We start from the raw sequence: 15,895 nt of genomic DNA on the forward strand, positions 1-15,895 counted from the left end.
TCAACGCGCGCGTCGCGAGCGTTCATCCGCGCATACCACGCGCTGTTCTCCGCTCAACGCTCTCTTCCTTGTTGTGTAGGCAACATCTCTCGCCGCTCGCGTTTTCAGCTCGTGCGGCCTCCTTCCGCCTGGGCGTATTTGCGGGAGCAGGTTATATAAATGAGTAAGCTTTACCGCCAAAAAAATGGCACTTCGGCTCAAGTAGAGGGGTAAGGGATAGTGCAGGTTAGGACAAAGGAAAAGGGCTTCGGTCGATTTACAGCGAGTTGCCCTATGAGGCCGGCTTCCAGGGCGAAGTCCCACAGAGATCGGATGACACGTTTCGCGTCGGTCCGCACTGGAGTCGTTCACTTTTCGACGGAGAATGCGTGTCCGCGGTATTTCTTTCGTGTGGTTTTGAGGCCCGGGCATTCCCAAAGCAAATGCCACACTGGCGGCGGTTATATCATCTGTTGCATGGTGTGCTATTGATGATGGTTGCTGTGGTAGCATCTGCTGCATTTCCGTCATCCTTTTCGGCAAGAGTTCCCGTTCCCCTTTCCGGAATGAATGCTCGACACTTGGCGATACAACGTCATCAGTTAGGCCGAAATCCGTGCGGGCCTTGTCTACTAAAGCCCGTTCTTTGCGGGGGGATCCCTTGGGTAGAGAACGAAGTTTATCGGAAGGGCTAGTTTCCCCAGGATCGTGTCCATGTGTAGACACAGAACTCCCTATACGTATGCCGATCCCGAGTATAATGCAATACCGGGTCGACCCGCGGCGGAGGTGCAGTCCGCCATTAAGGAGCCTACATGCACAGCTTCGCTGGTCATCTTTCTTCACAGAGGGGAAGGGCACTGACTTTTTAACTAAATATATTTAAGGGATATATTGACGACTCCTAGAGGCGCCTGTTACTTGTTTGGTCCGACGTGCGATACAGAAAAAGAGCATACTCAACGACGATAAGGCGAGTATGGCACACAGAAAAAGCACTTGAGAAAAAGTTTGTGTGGGCGCAGATTTTCAGTACAAGTTTTACGGTCTAGGACTCTAATCCAGATTTTCCTGCAGGTATGCGCTAGTGTTTGCGCGAGTTAAAACCTCCGTTCAATACGATTACCATTCTTGGGGTTTCACGTGCTTTCCGGGATGTTTCTATGTTTGTCTCTAACCGTTTTCCTGCCAGCTTGGGTCACCGGGCAGTCCATGGTCTAACGGGTAGAAAAAGTGGCTGCTTTGTCTAGGGAACCTTGTTCTAAACGGATCGTTGGACCGACTTGCGTCAGCCATGTTTTAACTGCGTCCTCCTGTATGCTGCACTTGTCGAACCAGACTATAACAAATAAAAAGGAAAAAAAAAAGAACTGTAGTCTAATAGTTGGAGCGTCCGGCTGCTATGCTGGCAGATCGAGGTTTGATCCAACCATCAAAATATCAACTCATTTTTTCCCCCTCTATGTGAACTATTCGCCAAAGAAGCAGCAGCTGAACCGTGCGGCAGCCACGGTCAGCAAAATCCGGGACAGTTCGCAAAGAAAACTTGAAATGTGTAGACGGGCTAAACGTTATATGCAAAGTTGGGCAGACGAAGAGGCGCAGGACCACATCCGATATGCAAAGGACGAAGCACAAAGTTCCAGCGCCATGCTTTATCGCACCTCACGCTCCCGGTGTAAATCAAATAAAGGGCCGTTGAAAGGAACGACTTCCGGCTGAATGAAGGAAAGAGAGAAAGAAATCAAGATGGAAGAAACGCTGTTTCTTCTTTTACGCGCAAATCGCTGCTGCTTGGGAAGAACTACAGATGACTTGGACATGCTGTTGTGTGCAACGTTCGCTTGGACTTCTGTGGTTTCATTCTGTCTTTTCTTTGTGTTGCTACAAATTGGCTGACAGCGACTCATAGGCCGCTTATAGACACTTATAGGTAGTTGTATGTAGGTCGCATGGAGTTTACAACTGCTGATCTCGCTGACAAAATGAATCACAATTCTGGTAGCCGCATCTACTGGAATATCTAAAGTGGGCAGAATTGATAGACATACACCGTTCTGAAGTATACACTTAATTTGGGAGTTGGGCACCTACGTAGCTCAAGCAAGCAATGTAACGCGCCACTTAAGGTGTAAGCTATACAAGTCATATCGGCAACCTTTAGACTAGCAGAAATAGTTCGCGGAATTGCGACATCTACTTTTGGTTCAGAATTTCAGAGTTGCGAACTTCTTGCTTGAATTTTACAGCGAAACTTTCTTTGCGAACCACAGCGAGACCTTGCTTTTTCTCGTCGTCATTGCACGGTGGTCGTTGGCTGTCTCTGCAAGTAGAAGCTCTTGATCAGCTGTTGATACTCTAGCCGCAAGAACGCCTCGCGTCGCAATGCAGCGTCCGCTTCCACCGCGGTTGATGACTGGCAGGTTACGGGACGCGTTCGTCGGCCTAAAACCACTGCGCATGTCATGGGGCGCCGTTTTGCCTTGTCAGCTAATCAAAGCTTCAATTACAGATTAATAATATTTGGGGTTTTACGTGCCAAAACCACTTTCTGATTATGAGGCACGCCGTAGTGGAGGACTCCGGAAATTTTGACCACCTGGGGTTCTTTAACGTGCACCTAAATCTAAGCACACGGGTGTTTTCGCATTTCGCCCCCATCGAAATGCGGCCGCCATGGCCGGGATTCGATCCCGCGACCTCGTGCTCAGCAGCCCAACACCATAGCCACTGAGCAACCACGGCGGGTACAATTACAGATTCACACAGTGCGTCGGATCTGCATGTTTCTATTAAGCGTATTCCCCCCCCCCCCCCCGCAATTATTGTGATAGCTTTGAGACCTTTATCAATCAACATTGTGGTTTCATTAACCGGTAAAATTTAGCTTACTCTCTGATGCAACGAATTTCGTCGAAATTGGTTCACAGGCTGTCCGATAAGGTGATTTCAGCGTTTAACACGTATTTCAGTTGTAAGACCCGCGGTAAATCTTTGAATTTCTTAATGAAGGCACTTGAGGCCTCAGCTGCGCACGAAACACAGAAATTAAATTATGGTGTTTTACGTGCCAAAACCGCGATTGGATTATGAGGCACGCCGTAGCGGGATACTCCGGAATAAGTTCGAATAGCTGGGGTTCTTTAACGTGAACATAAATTTAAGTACACGGGTGTTTGCGCATTTCGCCCCCCGTCGAAATGCGGCCGCCGTGGCCGGGATTTGATCCCGCGACCTCCACCTACCATATTCCTCGCTTAATGCTCTGAGGAATTGTAACGACGGCAAGACCGCATTACCCAGGAAGAGCAAATAAAATGCGCGAAGAACATGCGTGGCACCATCAGGCGCATTTGTGTATTAAAAACCATCGGATGAGAGAAAAAGAAATGTGTTCACTGCGTTCTCATCCTGACACTGTTATGCGGTCATCACCTAGAAAAGAAAAATAATTCAATGTTTCTGGAATTTCTGTCTGGGGCACAGACTGTTTCAAGACAGTGAAGTCAGTTTACGCTTACAACATTTGAAGTCTCTGTTTCATGTTGGGCAGCAAGACGTCATTTGCAAAGAGACGAGAAAACTAAACGCGTCTACAGGAATTCTGGGAATCGCCCCTTCGGCCACCTGACGAGTTTCACCGCAATGTACCAGCGTAACCGAATTGGTAGCATTAAAAATATATTAAAAATGATATTTAGAAAGGTCGATGGAATTTCAACAACGTTCGATTAGCATCGTTGAGAAAGTACTCCCTTATACTAGCAAACACTGCTATAAATCGCAGCATGGAAAGCATACGACTAAGTGACGCAAATGCTTACGTTACTAAGAAGGAGTACTATCTCGACGTTGCTAACTGAAAGATGTCGAAATATGTCCGATCTGATGAAATACCTATATTTGAAAATGCTGCCAATTGAGTTACGCTGATGCATTATGGTGAAGTTCGACAGATGACCAAAAGGGCACCGTCTGCCTTGCCTGGGTATGTGCGGGCCCGACATCTACTTAATGTCAACGCTTATACGCATACATAAAATACAGTGTACTGGACCTGATGAGAGCTTCTCAGTTAGATTTTTTGCCAGTCGTTCGCTGTACTATATAGTGTGTTCTTCTATGCGTCAATATCACTAATCAGATTGCCTAGCAAACAACATGTGTCGGGAAAGTATGTTCTTCGTTGACGACAAAATTAGGAAGCAATTACATTTAATGAGGTTATTATATCCGAAGCTTTGAGGCTACCTCTTCCTTACGACCAGCAACCACCTCCAGATCTCCAGTGCTTGGAAAAGCCCGCTCGTGGCAAAAAAGCGTCTGTTTACAAAACAGGAAACAATTGTTTACCTTTCGTTGTTTCGCAACGAGTAGTCGCGTCCTCCGGCTAGCTTTGGCCACGCATACAGGTGTGCGTAAATGAGACACAGTATTGCAAGTAGTGTTAGGAGATGCCGCGACGTCGCCATGTCTCTGGTTTTACCTACTATCTCTGCCACTTGAGCGCAGTGCTTGAGTGAATCGAGAAATCACGATTGGTGGCGGTGAGTTGCAGCAACAGGCGGGTTTAGCCTAGCGACCAAGGCCAGCAATTGCTCCGCCCGAGCGTATTTTATGGAATCACTGTGGTGTTTCCCCACATGTCCATCAGACCAGTCTCTCTTAAGAATGCGATAAGAAGACGTGAAGTTTCTTTGGGGGCTATAGCTGGTCCTTCGGGGGAACACAAGGTGTTGCAGGCACGTATATGGAAGGTCATTATGTTGTATATTTGCAGTAGAGCATCCCTTTCATCTTGGAATTTCGGGCACGGCCACAGAAAGTGTTCGATGTCTTCTTTCTTGTCATCTATCGTACAGAAATCATGAAACGATGGCCTCTTTTACAGTAAAAAAAAGTGTGTAACCCGTTTATACACACCAGAACATTCCATTCTTGAAATCCCAATGCAAGGATCGCGTGATATGGTATGTATTGAATTTCTGTGGGGGCTAAACGATGGAATACTTAGTTCATAAGCAGTTTTTTTTTCTTTGTGTGGCTTTCGTGTAGACAGGTATGGTGGAATCATACTCATCACTAAACTGGTTGCCGCTTTGGTAGACCACCGAATAAAATTCGAACCCTCGTTTAACCATTTTTTGTCAATTGTTTCTTAGCCGCAATTGCATACGAAAACGTCTGTGCGATTTGTATAACTTTGACTGCGGTAATTTTGAAGAGTAGACTGGACTTTTCCAGGTAGTGATGGGCGCTATTATTCTTTGCATTCTGTAGCAGAGAATGTCCACATTAAATAGAACCAGAGCCTTTGAAACGCTGATTCACCGTCTGCGGCTAGGTACCGCGTACACAAAACACTGTCTACATAAAATTTTAAGAGCTGATAGTGCGAAATGCACTTGTGGCCACGTTGATGAAGATGTACAGCAACTTCTGCTAGGATGCCCGCGACACGACACACACAGACAACGCTTAGCACTTGATTTAGTGGCATGAGATCGCAGGCCCTTCAGCCTCGGGAAGATCTTAGGTCCTTAGCCAACATACCCATTGCAAAAATGAGCGTTACTGACCCTTCAAGGATTTCTAGAAGCGAGCAATATTCTCGGAAAGTATTGAGTAGAGTGTCTAAGTGTGATAGCGCATTCTGTGTTTTTCTTTTACCCGGCTTTGTCCAATCCAATGGTGTCCAAGCCTGGTTTTTTTACCCTCATAAGAATTTAGTCCGTGATTTCTTATGTGCCCAGATTTTAGTCTAACTAAGTGGACGGACTTTGTGTTTGCTTGAGTGCACATATGTGATTGGATTTTGTGTTGCTGTGTACATTAGGTGACTTTCAGTTTTATTTTATTAATTCTTTTTATTTCAAGGTGCCTTACAGGTCCCAAGGGGAGCATTGAGTAAAAGGGGCGTCGTTGAACAAATGACAACAGAAACCGATACATGAAAGCTACACATGTGAGAGCTAAAAATGTTTACAATGATAACGTGCTTGCAAAATAGTGTTACAAATAAAAACGTTAAAGCAATACAAAGATTTGTCAGGAAAGGAAAGTACAGTTGACGGTAACAAAAAAATTGGCGCTTCACTCGCGCAAACTAAAGCACATTTAGTGTGGCATTAGTGTACTTACGTAACTGGACGTTGTGTTTTTATGATTTGAAGTTGTCTTTCAGCTATAGTGTGACATTAGTGTACATTAGTGGAATTTGTGTTGTTATGATTTCACTATTTTTGTTATGATCTATTCTTTTTCTAAATCCCTATGTGAAAAGGATTAGTCGGCGCCAATTAAAGGCGACGACATCTCCTAAATACCATATAATAAAAAAATGTATGCTTAAAATTTAGACGCTGGACTTGTCGGTATTAACTCAGCTACTATAGTTCTCATGTGTTATTTCAAAACTGCGAGGAACACAACGAATATAAAGATATTTTTACCTTGACCAAAATGTGTAGTTTTGCGAATCGCAGACTGGATTCATTTCTGAAGTAAGCCTGCTGAAGCATTCCGCCTGCATTATACTTTCCCATTTCTTGTACAAAAATGAAGCTTGTGTGGAGCCTTGGGCTCCATTGTCCGTTTGTAATACTTTATGAAATGCCAGACTCACATCTAGTAGTGTACCTTATCATTTTAACGAAAGAGAAACCTCAATTTAATTTCATTACGGTTCAACTTAATTATGCAGGAAAAATCATAGGCTCAATTGACTTTTGAGTGCTTTTTGCCATTGCCTGGTCACCTTTGCTAATAATGTGTACAGCGTCGGGATGGGCAGCGCATTTCTCCTACGAGCTATTCTAGCATAAGCACTTTCTGTGAATACGGGTGCATAAGTAGACAGCCATCTTACCTGCAATTTTGTTGTCCGTTTGGCGGTGGTGCTCACGCAGTATCAGGTAATCATTTCAAGCGCACAATCAAATTAGGTGCATTAGACTTGGTGCCTGGGTGTGATGGTCCTGTTGTGGTTTGCCGTCGCACACTTGGCCGTTGAGCTTCAGGAAGGCCAAGGCGTTGGTATATGTTTCGCACGCCGCGGATTGTGTATCATTTGCAGGAGAACCGGCCAGTAGTTACTTCTCCGCCATCGCGCGATGTCTACACAATGGATGTATCACAAAAGCTTAGGAAGGCATGCGGACGGCCGTTTTCCTCGTTACTTCAGGCGCCAATGTCAGGAGCGAGCTAAATCTGTCAGGGCTTTTTGACTGTCGCGCAAACGAACAAAAGATAGGGCGGTGAGCGCGACCGATTTGAAACCGACCTCATGTGCAGTCAAAAGTATGCCTGGTACTCCTCATTGACCAGCTACAACTAGAGAGCGTACTGCGATCGGAACGAGTACAGGCTCCTACTAAAAATCTGGATGTGCCGCATGTAAATGGCATGGCTATGCTCGAAGGGTGGATTTCACTATAATGCAGAAAGACAGAGGCTACTTGAATATTTCAGGACAGGTGCTTTTTCTACGCATGTTCTCGGACGGTCTGTATCGTGTTCCCGGAACGGCGTCAGGTGGCGAGAAAGAGGTTGTCACGTTACTTTACTTGCCTTCCTTGGAAGTACCAGTTTGCTGAACATGTGACGAACCAAATCTGTCATGCTCAAGAGGAACAGCTGTTTGCCATTGCTTCCATGATAAACAGGCTTTAAGAAACCGACCACCATCTCCATCGCCAGCTAATATCAAGGAGCAAAGCGAAGACTGAACTTGTATGTAACCGTTCCAGTCATTGATAAGCCTTCGGAAGTCAACTTCCTTGCATCAGCAGTTGTTCCCATTTCAGTGTCTGATGAGTCTTGGCTTGGAGATTAAAACGGCCCTTTCCAACCCAGTTTTCTTGTCCTCCATGTCTCATAGCCTCTCAGCCAGAGGGCAGCACAATACACCATCCCAAAGCAAAAGTAGTACATTTCAGCACGCCAATATCCACGCTTTATTGAAGGATAGGAAGGAAGGTATGCTCGTGACCTTTCTTAAAATAGCAGCAGGCGGTATGCCTAAAGAATCAACGCGAAGCATTGGTACATGTACATTTTTCTCAGTCGCGTTGGTGGGCATCCGCGAAAATTGCCGGGGAATACAATGCCAACACAGTGAATGTATAACCCGTACAAGTTGCACACAAACATTTCATTTGGATGTGTGTTTCTATCCGAACATTTGGAACAGGCTACGACAATAAGATGAATTTTGGGCAGAACGGCAAGGCATATAAATACTCAACATTACAAACGTATATTACAACACGACAATTGTACTACATAAATTTACGATAATCGATGACAATGACGAATTACAAAGTCACGTTGTATGCTGTACGCAGAAATTAGCTGCGGCAAAGAAAAGTAGTGCGATCAACAACACACCTGCATAGTTTCCTCTCCCCTCTCAGTCAATTACAAATAATTGAAACACCTATAAATAAGGCCATCGAAATTTTGAAAAAAATCTGTTCTTCAGCATGCTGCAGTTGCATTGTGGAGGCTGTAATGTTGACCATAAGCACTGACATAACAACGTACGAGGATATACACAGGGAAAGAACAGCGATTCAAGGCGGGACACAAAGAAGGAACCACACACACACTGCGCTAACAACTCTGACTAACAACTATGTGTGGTTCCTCCTTTGTGTCCCGTCTTGAAGACTTAGAAGGGTTTCGGTGCGAGCTATAATTGGAGGACCCGTCTTGAAGCGCTTTTCTCTCTGTGATATTGAACCAACTAGCACGTAAGTCAATCCTTGCAGGTATACGCAGCTTTGATATATATTCTCCACGTTCAAAGTGGCCTTACGCTGTTTGTAAAGATGTCATAGTGAAATATTTAGCGCGCACAATCGATAAGGACACAGTGAAGGAGGACACAGGAACCCCCTTCACTGTGTCCTTGTCGATTGTGCGCGCTAAATATTTCACTATGAATTCGTACCAACTCGCCCAACTATCAGTTCTGCTGTAAATATGTAGTCGTGTACTTCAGTGGCTGTTCCTGTTATTTTATTTTTGCAAAACACAAGGTAGAGTGGGAGTTGACGGTGTAAGTTTTTGAGCAAGGATAAAAGTAGCACGAAGCAGCACCAGCAGCTATCGCGGATTGGTTTGTCCGCACTCATTTCCAGAGTTTGTGTTGAAAAAAGAGCGTGCTGGGATGACGTGCTAGTGAACTACCATATACAGTGCTTGTCGTGCGAAGGTATTCCAACGGACCAGCGTAAATCTAGTGGCATTCTTTAAAAAGAAATTGCTACATGTGCCAGGCTTTTCGATTAGCTAAACACAGCAAGAGGCCGAAAGAACGCTGTGCTTTTGTAGAAAGCAGTATGCAGTACAATGTGACCATGTTTGTATATTTCCTTTGCGCTGTCGCAAGGCAGGAGGCTTAAGCCAATATTAAGGTATACCCAAATGAACTTAATTTATGTTAAAAAAAACAACAAATTGGAGGACGCTTAAGCTTCGCCTTTAGGAGTGGAACGCGATGTCATTCAAAGATCCCTGACTGCTTCTCACGCTTCCCGGTAGCTGAAGCTTATTTAACAGTAATGTTTACCGGGAAACGCTGGCGGCGGACGCTGTGCATGAAGGCGAGCTTTCTGGTACAAGCACGGCCCCTTAATTGCGCAGACCGATCCCACACGTTGTGAACAGCCGCGCCATCAAAAAAATTACATAATTTCCAGGTTTCTGTTATTGTTTCGCACTTTTATTATTTAAGTCTGAGAATATTTAACACAAATGGCATGCGCTGTCGGTGTTTTGTTTCGTGACATTTGTTTGTGGGATGTCGTTTTCAAGATTCGGAGGAATAACTTCGTCAAGAGTGTAAGACAAGGTATGCTTAATTTTGGTGATAGAATGGTGCGTCAGTATAACCCTCACATACCGCACGTCATATAGCAAAGCGTGGTGTATACATATACCTAAATATACACGGAAATTTTCACTCACGGACAACTCCGCCAACGCCGACACCGACACCGGATTTTCTGCTACATGGTGCCCTTAACGCTGTCGCTTTAAAATATCACAAGATGTTCCCAGCTCCATGCATCTGAACAATGCCCCGAGAATTTTGCACGAACCTTTCTGTAACTTTAGTTTATAATTGAACGCATATTTTAGTAATAAGCTCTCTTATGTACATTGTACACTTGCATTGTTCACTTAGGACACTTGACACTTCACTGCGCGACAATGCATAACCGCATCACGTGGTCTGTAAAGACTTCCATACCCGCGATGGGAACGCGTGACCAATCCGACGGGACAATAATAATATTTCAAGTGTACACTCTGTTAGCTGCTTTGTGTAATAACGCTGATTGCAACTGTATTCTCCATGGAAAATCATAGAACTGAATTAATTAGGCACGCTTGACGTGTATATGACAGCAGTAGTACCTTTATGAAGAAAAAGAAGAGTAGGCTACCTGGTCGTCGCTAAAATCAGTTCTGGACACCGTGCATTGATGTAACTTGTCACTAATGACCAGGAGGGACTAATGTGTACCCTGTTTAACTGTGGAATTAATGTTTGGCAACAACAATGCGCTATTTTGCTAGCAACTATAGGTTAAAAAACTCTGCGCTGTGTATAAAAAATATGCGCTAAGGTCATCTGGAAGGTCCCTAAGATCTGCACGAAACGGTGGACAGCGCTCATGACGTTTAAGCTTCTATGCTTCGAAAGCTTTTCTTGTTCGAATTTACTTCAATACTATTTATGCATTTGGTTTACTGTTGATTAGTAATTTTAGATAAATATGTTCTCGTCGGTGAAATATATTGGTATACATACTTGTTTTTTGAAAAAGAAATGTGTATTTTCTTAGCGAAAATTTATCCTCTCAATGACATATACAAGCGAAATTCTGCGAAGATTTCTGACGAAGAGCTTTCTGGCTGTAAAGGAGAAGTCTTTGCGTACAATACATATTTTGCTCGCACGGGACACGTTCAATTACACGTGGTGCGATTTAAACACTGTTGAATCAGTCATGTACTGATGCCAAGGTGTCTTGTGGGTTCACCATTTTCTTTACACTAAGAACTGCACAGGCTTTGCACCTTAGACGTTTCACATGAAGCGTGAGCGCAAACCCTGTCACTACAAGTTAGCAATAGCAGCGGTTGCTGGAAGTCAGTCTTTACACTGCAGTTTACGGATACAGACGTAAGGTGCTGACGACAAAATATCGACACACTTGCACATGGAGACTGGTGAGAGGCCGATGAAACGACATTGAGTGGTGCTGAAAACCCATACAGCATGGCTTCTGCATGCACGAGCATATGATATTTAGTACGTGTCCTCTATACTCGAAGAAGTGGCGATGCGGAGACATTGCAGTGCAAACACATGCTTGAGAGAACGCTCACGGCAGTTTTTTGGCAGTAAAGCACGTTAGAATATATCTTAGGCGACAAAATTCTAAACTCTACAATGACACAGGATTCGTGACGCCCAAGTTTGAGGAACAGCCTACACGGTGCACGCTGGTGGAATATGCTACTCACCTCCCACACCATAAAGGTTATTTTGCGCCGCAACACATTCAGGAGGGCACACCTCTTTGACGTACTTGCGCTTAACAAAACTCTGTGGAGGTTAACAGCTTGTACTTTGGTTGTTCTAGTGCGTTTCTGAAGACTCATTTGGCTTAAATAAGAAATTTGAAACCTGAAAACTAAAACGTAGAACTAGCGATTGCGTAAGAATCGGAGACTTTGTTGCGGTGACATGGATTTCTATCTAGAAGGCGTTAAATTACAGTCCTGGTCGCCTGATCACAAGTGGAAATATGGAGTGATTTCGCTCTGTTAGAATACACTGTTTTCAACATGAATAACTTATTTAAACACACCCTGTTATACAATCAAACAAAACAGCAGTACACAGGAAAATGGACACGAAGCGATCAACAGCGCTCAAATGAGGGACGTGCCTTGTTCGACTCAATCCGAGAAACATCTTTGTTTCGACGACTGTTGATCATTCAGCTATGCACGCTATGAATACATAATTGCTTATGATCGCGCACATAAAGGTGCCCTCAAATCCCGCGTCAGGCGCATACTGTTCTTAAACTGCGAGCTTACTGCAGTAAACACACATAAAGGTGACAGTGTCATAGATTGTCTTATAAATCACACAGCTCTAGTATAAATTTACAGGGAAGCCAAAATACTCAAAATCAAGTCATTTTCTTCTCCGGTAACTTAACGACGCAACAACTGTGAAGTTGAAGCGCTGTTTCGCAGAGAACGACAGTACCAACCACTAATTTGTTCAAACAGAAAGTAACTCGCACGCGTTGACGGCAGTCGACACTGGACAGCTATAGGCGTGGTGCTTTTGCAATCAAAACGAACACTGAAAGACAACAAGACTTTGAATTCAGCGTTCGTGAGGGACACCAACAATATGACGCAGAGGGGGACAAATAAATACGTTGCCTCCCTGGTACGCACATCACAAATTATACAGATATTAAAATCAACTTAGAGCTATTCCAGCACAGGTTCACCCTGAAGCACGGTATAAAATGCACCATACCGCAATAACAAAGGCGAAAGCCAAGCCCTTCGCGAACTCATCTGTGGAGAACAAGGTCCACCGGCAAACTCTAAAAAAATATGGGTATCCTTTTTCCCAAATTCTTCAGCGCTAGCAAGAGCCTATTTCTCCCATATAACAGGCTGATGCCGATAAATAAGCTTAACATATGAGCCCAGTGCCACAGTGGGCGCCATGGTGCTCCTCGTAGTAAAACTGAGAAGAAATGTTCAACTTATCCCCAATTTTATCGGTCGTCTAGGGAAGCCTTCATGTTGTTTTCAGCTCTGCTCCGTTAGCATTTCGGCTGAAGAGCTCAGCCTTTGTCTTTAGCTCTGCTAAACTTGCTGGTGAACATTTTGGTACAAGGTGTAATGGGTGAAACAGTCTATTTACAGCAACTCAAAAAGTCACAGTTAGTCGATTCGCCGCTCTACATAATTTCCACACAGCGTCTCGCATTTTTCTTGGCGCCCACTGGCTGACTACGACCAGAGGGCCCGGCGTCTCCGTTGTATTTTCCTCAAACACGGGCGCCCCCTCTGTTCGGGTGGAGAAAGCAGCGAGACAGCGTTCAGGTGGGCATTCTGGCTGCTGCGGCGGTAGCTGCGAGCCACAGAGGCAGCAGCAGAAGTGCGGCCGTCGTCCGCTGCTGCTGAGGCGCCGGGTTGCAGTAGTCCGAGTCGCAGATGCAACGCACCGTGGACCAGGCCCGGCTCGTCTCGGTCAGGCAACCCTTGTGCGGAGGGTTGCTCGGAGCGCAATTGCGCCGAACGTGCTCGAAGTCACCTGCATGCGCGAAGAGGTGTTCAAGGTGCACACGTTACTGAAAGGGTACGGGCATGCTAACAAGGACACAGGTAAGAAGTAAGAGGAAAACACAAACGTCGACTATCCACGGAACGGTGGCACAGTGGCGGAAAATAAGGAAGACACAAAACTGATCCGCGTTTGCTCAAGCGAAGGCGGCGCCTATACATCGATTATTGACATCTGCGGGTACTTGGGAAACATTACAGCTTAAGCATGACAATTCCTCTTTGTGCAAGACAATCGAGGGCTGATTTACGCATGTGCTACCTCTGGTAATGACACGCCACGACACCTTGATCATAAGGCGCACTTCGTTGTTATGCTTGAACAGAACTATACTGTGCGCAAACTTTGCAGTACGCTTCACAATCGCAACAGTGTAACGAAAGGTTACACGGTTTTCCACCCATAAATGAACGTTTATGTTCAGTTAATATCCGATTAATGAAACCACTTGTCTACTCATACACAGAAGCGATAATAGTTAAAATGAACTTTATAAACTACGTACATGCGGCATTCTGCTAACTTGTTAGTCTGCTTTGCATAATTCCTGTTGGGTCTTTCCTTCTTCAAATTGTCTTTCTTTTTCTCCGCATGGAGGCACACATCTTCCCTAACTTATTGTCAGTCGTAAACACAACGTTGACTCCGTATCGACTCCCTAGTTTCAAAAGTCCGTGTGAAGGAGAGTGAATGTAGCGTGCCTACGATTATTAAGCTTGCGAACTGCTTAACATTCGCATTGTGCTGACCGACCTAATTCTTGGATGACATACTGACTGATATGTCACGAGCTAACAGAATATTTCACGCCAGGATGAAAAGAAATAACAATCAAGTAGTGGTTCGTGTTTGGTTGTCATAAAATTACCTCACAGCGCTGAAATAAGGTGACATTCGCATCGACTGAATGAGAAGGCAGAACGCAGCAGGTGACTATACGAGCATATATTTTCCGATCGGTCCAGGGTAACAATGCACAACCCGCCGTGGTTGCTCAGTAGCTATGGTGTTGCGCTGCTGAGCACGAGGTCGCGGGATCGAATTCCGGCCACGGCGGCCGCATTTCGATGGGGGGCGAAATGCGAAAACACCCGTGTACTTAGATTTAGGTACCCGTTAAAGAACCCCAGGTGGTCTAAATTTCCGGAGTCCTCCACTACAGCGTGTCTCATAATCAGAAAGTGGTTTTGGCACGTAAAACCCCATAATTTTTTAAAACAATGCACAAAAGGTCATCGAGAGTTGGCTGGTGGGCACTTAGCCGGTCACCGGTCCTTTTGCTGCATAGAAGCGACCAAGCATTCAAGCAGTAATGGCAGCGTACGGCAGCCGCGGCAAATAGCTATAGCTATCAAACCTTGACGCCCTGATAACGGAGTAAGATACAGCATATTACTGTGTAATTTATTGCCATGTGTGCCCGGTCTATTCTGAACGGCGCTATTCCTGCCTCCGCATTTTTAAATCGAGCTGGAGTCAGGCCAGCCCAAATTACAGTTACTTTTATTGTTGAAGCATTCGGAACACTGTTTTTCTTCCCCATAAAAGTCGCTTTCGAGCCACAAGAGACCTAAAGTTGATTAAATTCTTAATGTTGTTTGTGGTTTTTATTACATGGCTTAAGTACGGGACTGGACTGTAGAACATTGGCTAGTGAACATTCTTTAGATGTAGCAGCGCAGTGCGCTTCATTTCTTCACGCTTTTCTATTTTTCATTTTCTCTCTCTGTCACAACATTTGAAACACCACCGGAGTTCCCGTGAATTCATGCGCGGAACGCCCCTCGTAACATATTATTCTCAAGTCAATAGCTGTTGCACAGAGTGCTAAGAAGCAGTACGTCTTGCATCGGAATTAGCATTGCATCGCACTCGGGAATGAAAGAAAAAAGGAAGGAAAAGAAGTGACAGCTTAGCTCATTCTTACCAATTTAAATGTAATACTTAGTTGTTCTGAGTGAACAATATCAAGGCTCCATGAAACAAATTTCTGGAGCACGTTGTTGACGAAAAGAAAGCGGGACTACATAAAATTTTGGCGCGCATTTGGGGATGCTTATGCAAACAAATTATGTATCTGTTCGCACATACACATTCGTATTAGTTGTATAGAAGCAAGTATATGTGGCCTGAGATTTTACGTAAGGTGCCTCGAGCGGGCAGTCGCGCGGCAATTTTGCGTGCATTTGCGGGCTTCTTTCACGCTCGGAAAAACACTTTTATGTAGCAAGTATTGGGCAACAGAAAGCTGTATCGGGAGTTTTTCATGTTTCTCTACAATTTTATCATTGACACTTTTCATCTAATTATTATATTTGAGAAGTTGACCAATTAATTAAGACTGAATATGTAATTAGGCGGAATGCAAAAAAAAAAAAAAGAAATCTGAGTATCTCCAAGCGACAGCAAACAACAGTGCCGCGGTTCTATCCAGCTAGGTGGCATTTCCATATTTTTAAATCTTGGTGCATGACAGTTGGAACAACCTGTATACAGGTATACTGCGTTCTTATAGGA

General features: G+C 44.6%; 1 protein-coding gene across 2 annotated transcripts in view; it reads right to left on the reverse strand.

Annotated features, from left to right (window-relative positions):
* Window positions 1–7,906: 7,906 nt before the first annotated feature.
* LOC142579298 (uncharacterized) overlaps window positions 7,907–15,895 on the reverse strand; it is a 109,719-nt gene continuing 101,730 nt past the window's right edge. For both annotated transcript variants that reach the window (XM_075689345.1, XM_075689344.1), the window contains exon 4: window positions 7,907–13,348. In XM_075689345.1, coding sequence (XP_075545460.1) covers window positions 13,134–13,348 — 215 coding nt within the window. In that variant the 3' untranslated portion in view covers window positions 7,907–13,133. The remainder of the gene's footprint in view (window positions 13,349–15,895) is intronic.

Source organism: Dermacentor variabilis, chromosome 4, assembly GCF_050947875.1.
Source record: "Dermacentor variabilis isolate Ectoservices chromosome 4, ASM5094787v1, whole genome shotgun sequence".
Classification (NCBI taxonomy): domain Eukaryota; kingdom Metazoa; phylum Arthropoda; class Arachnida; order Ixodida; family Ixodidae; genus Dermacentor; species Dermacentor variabilis.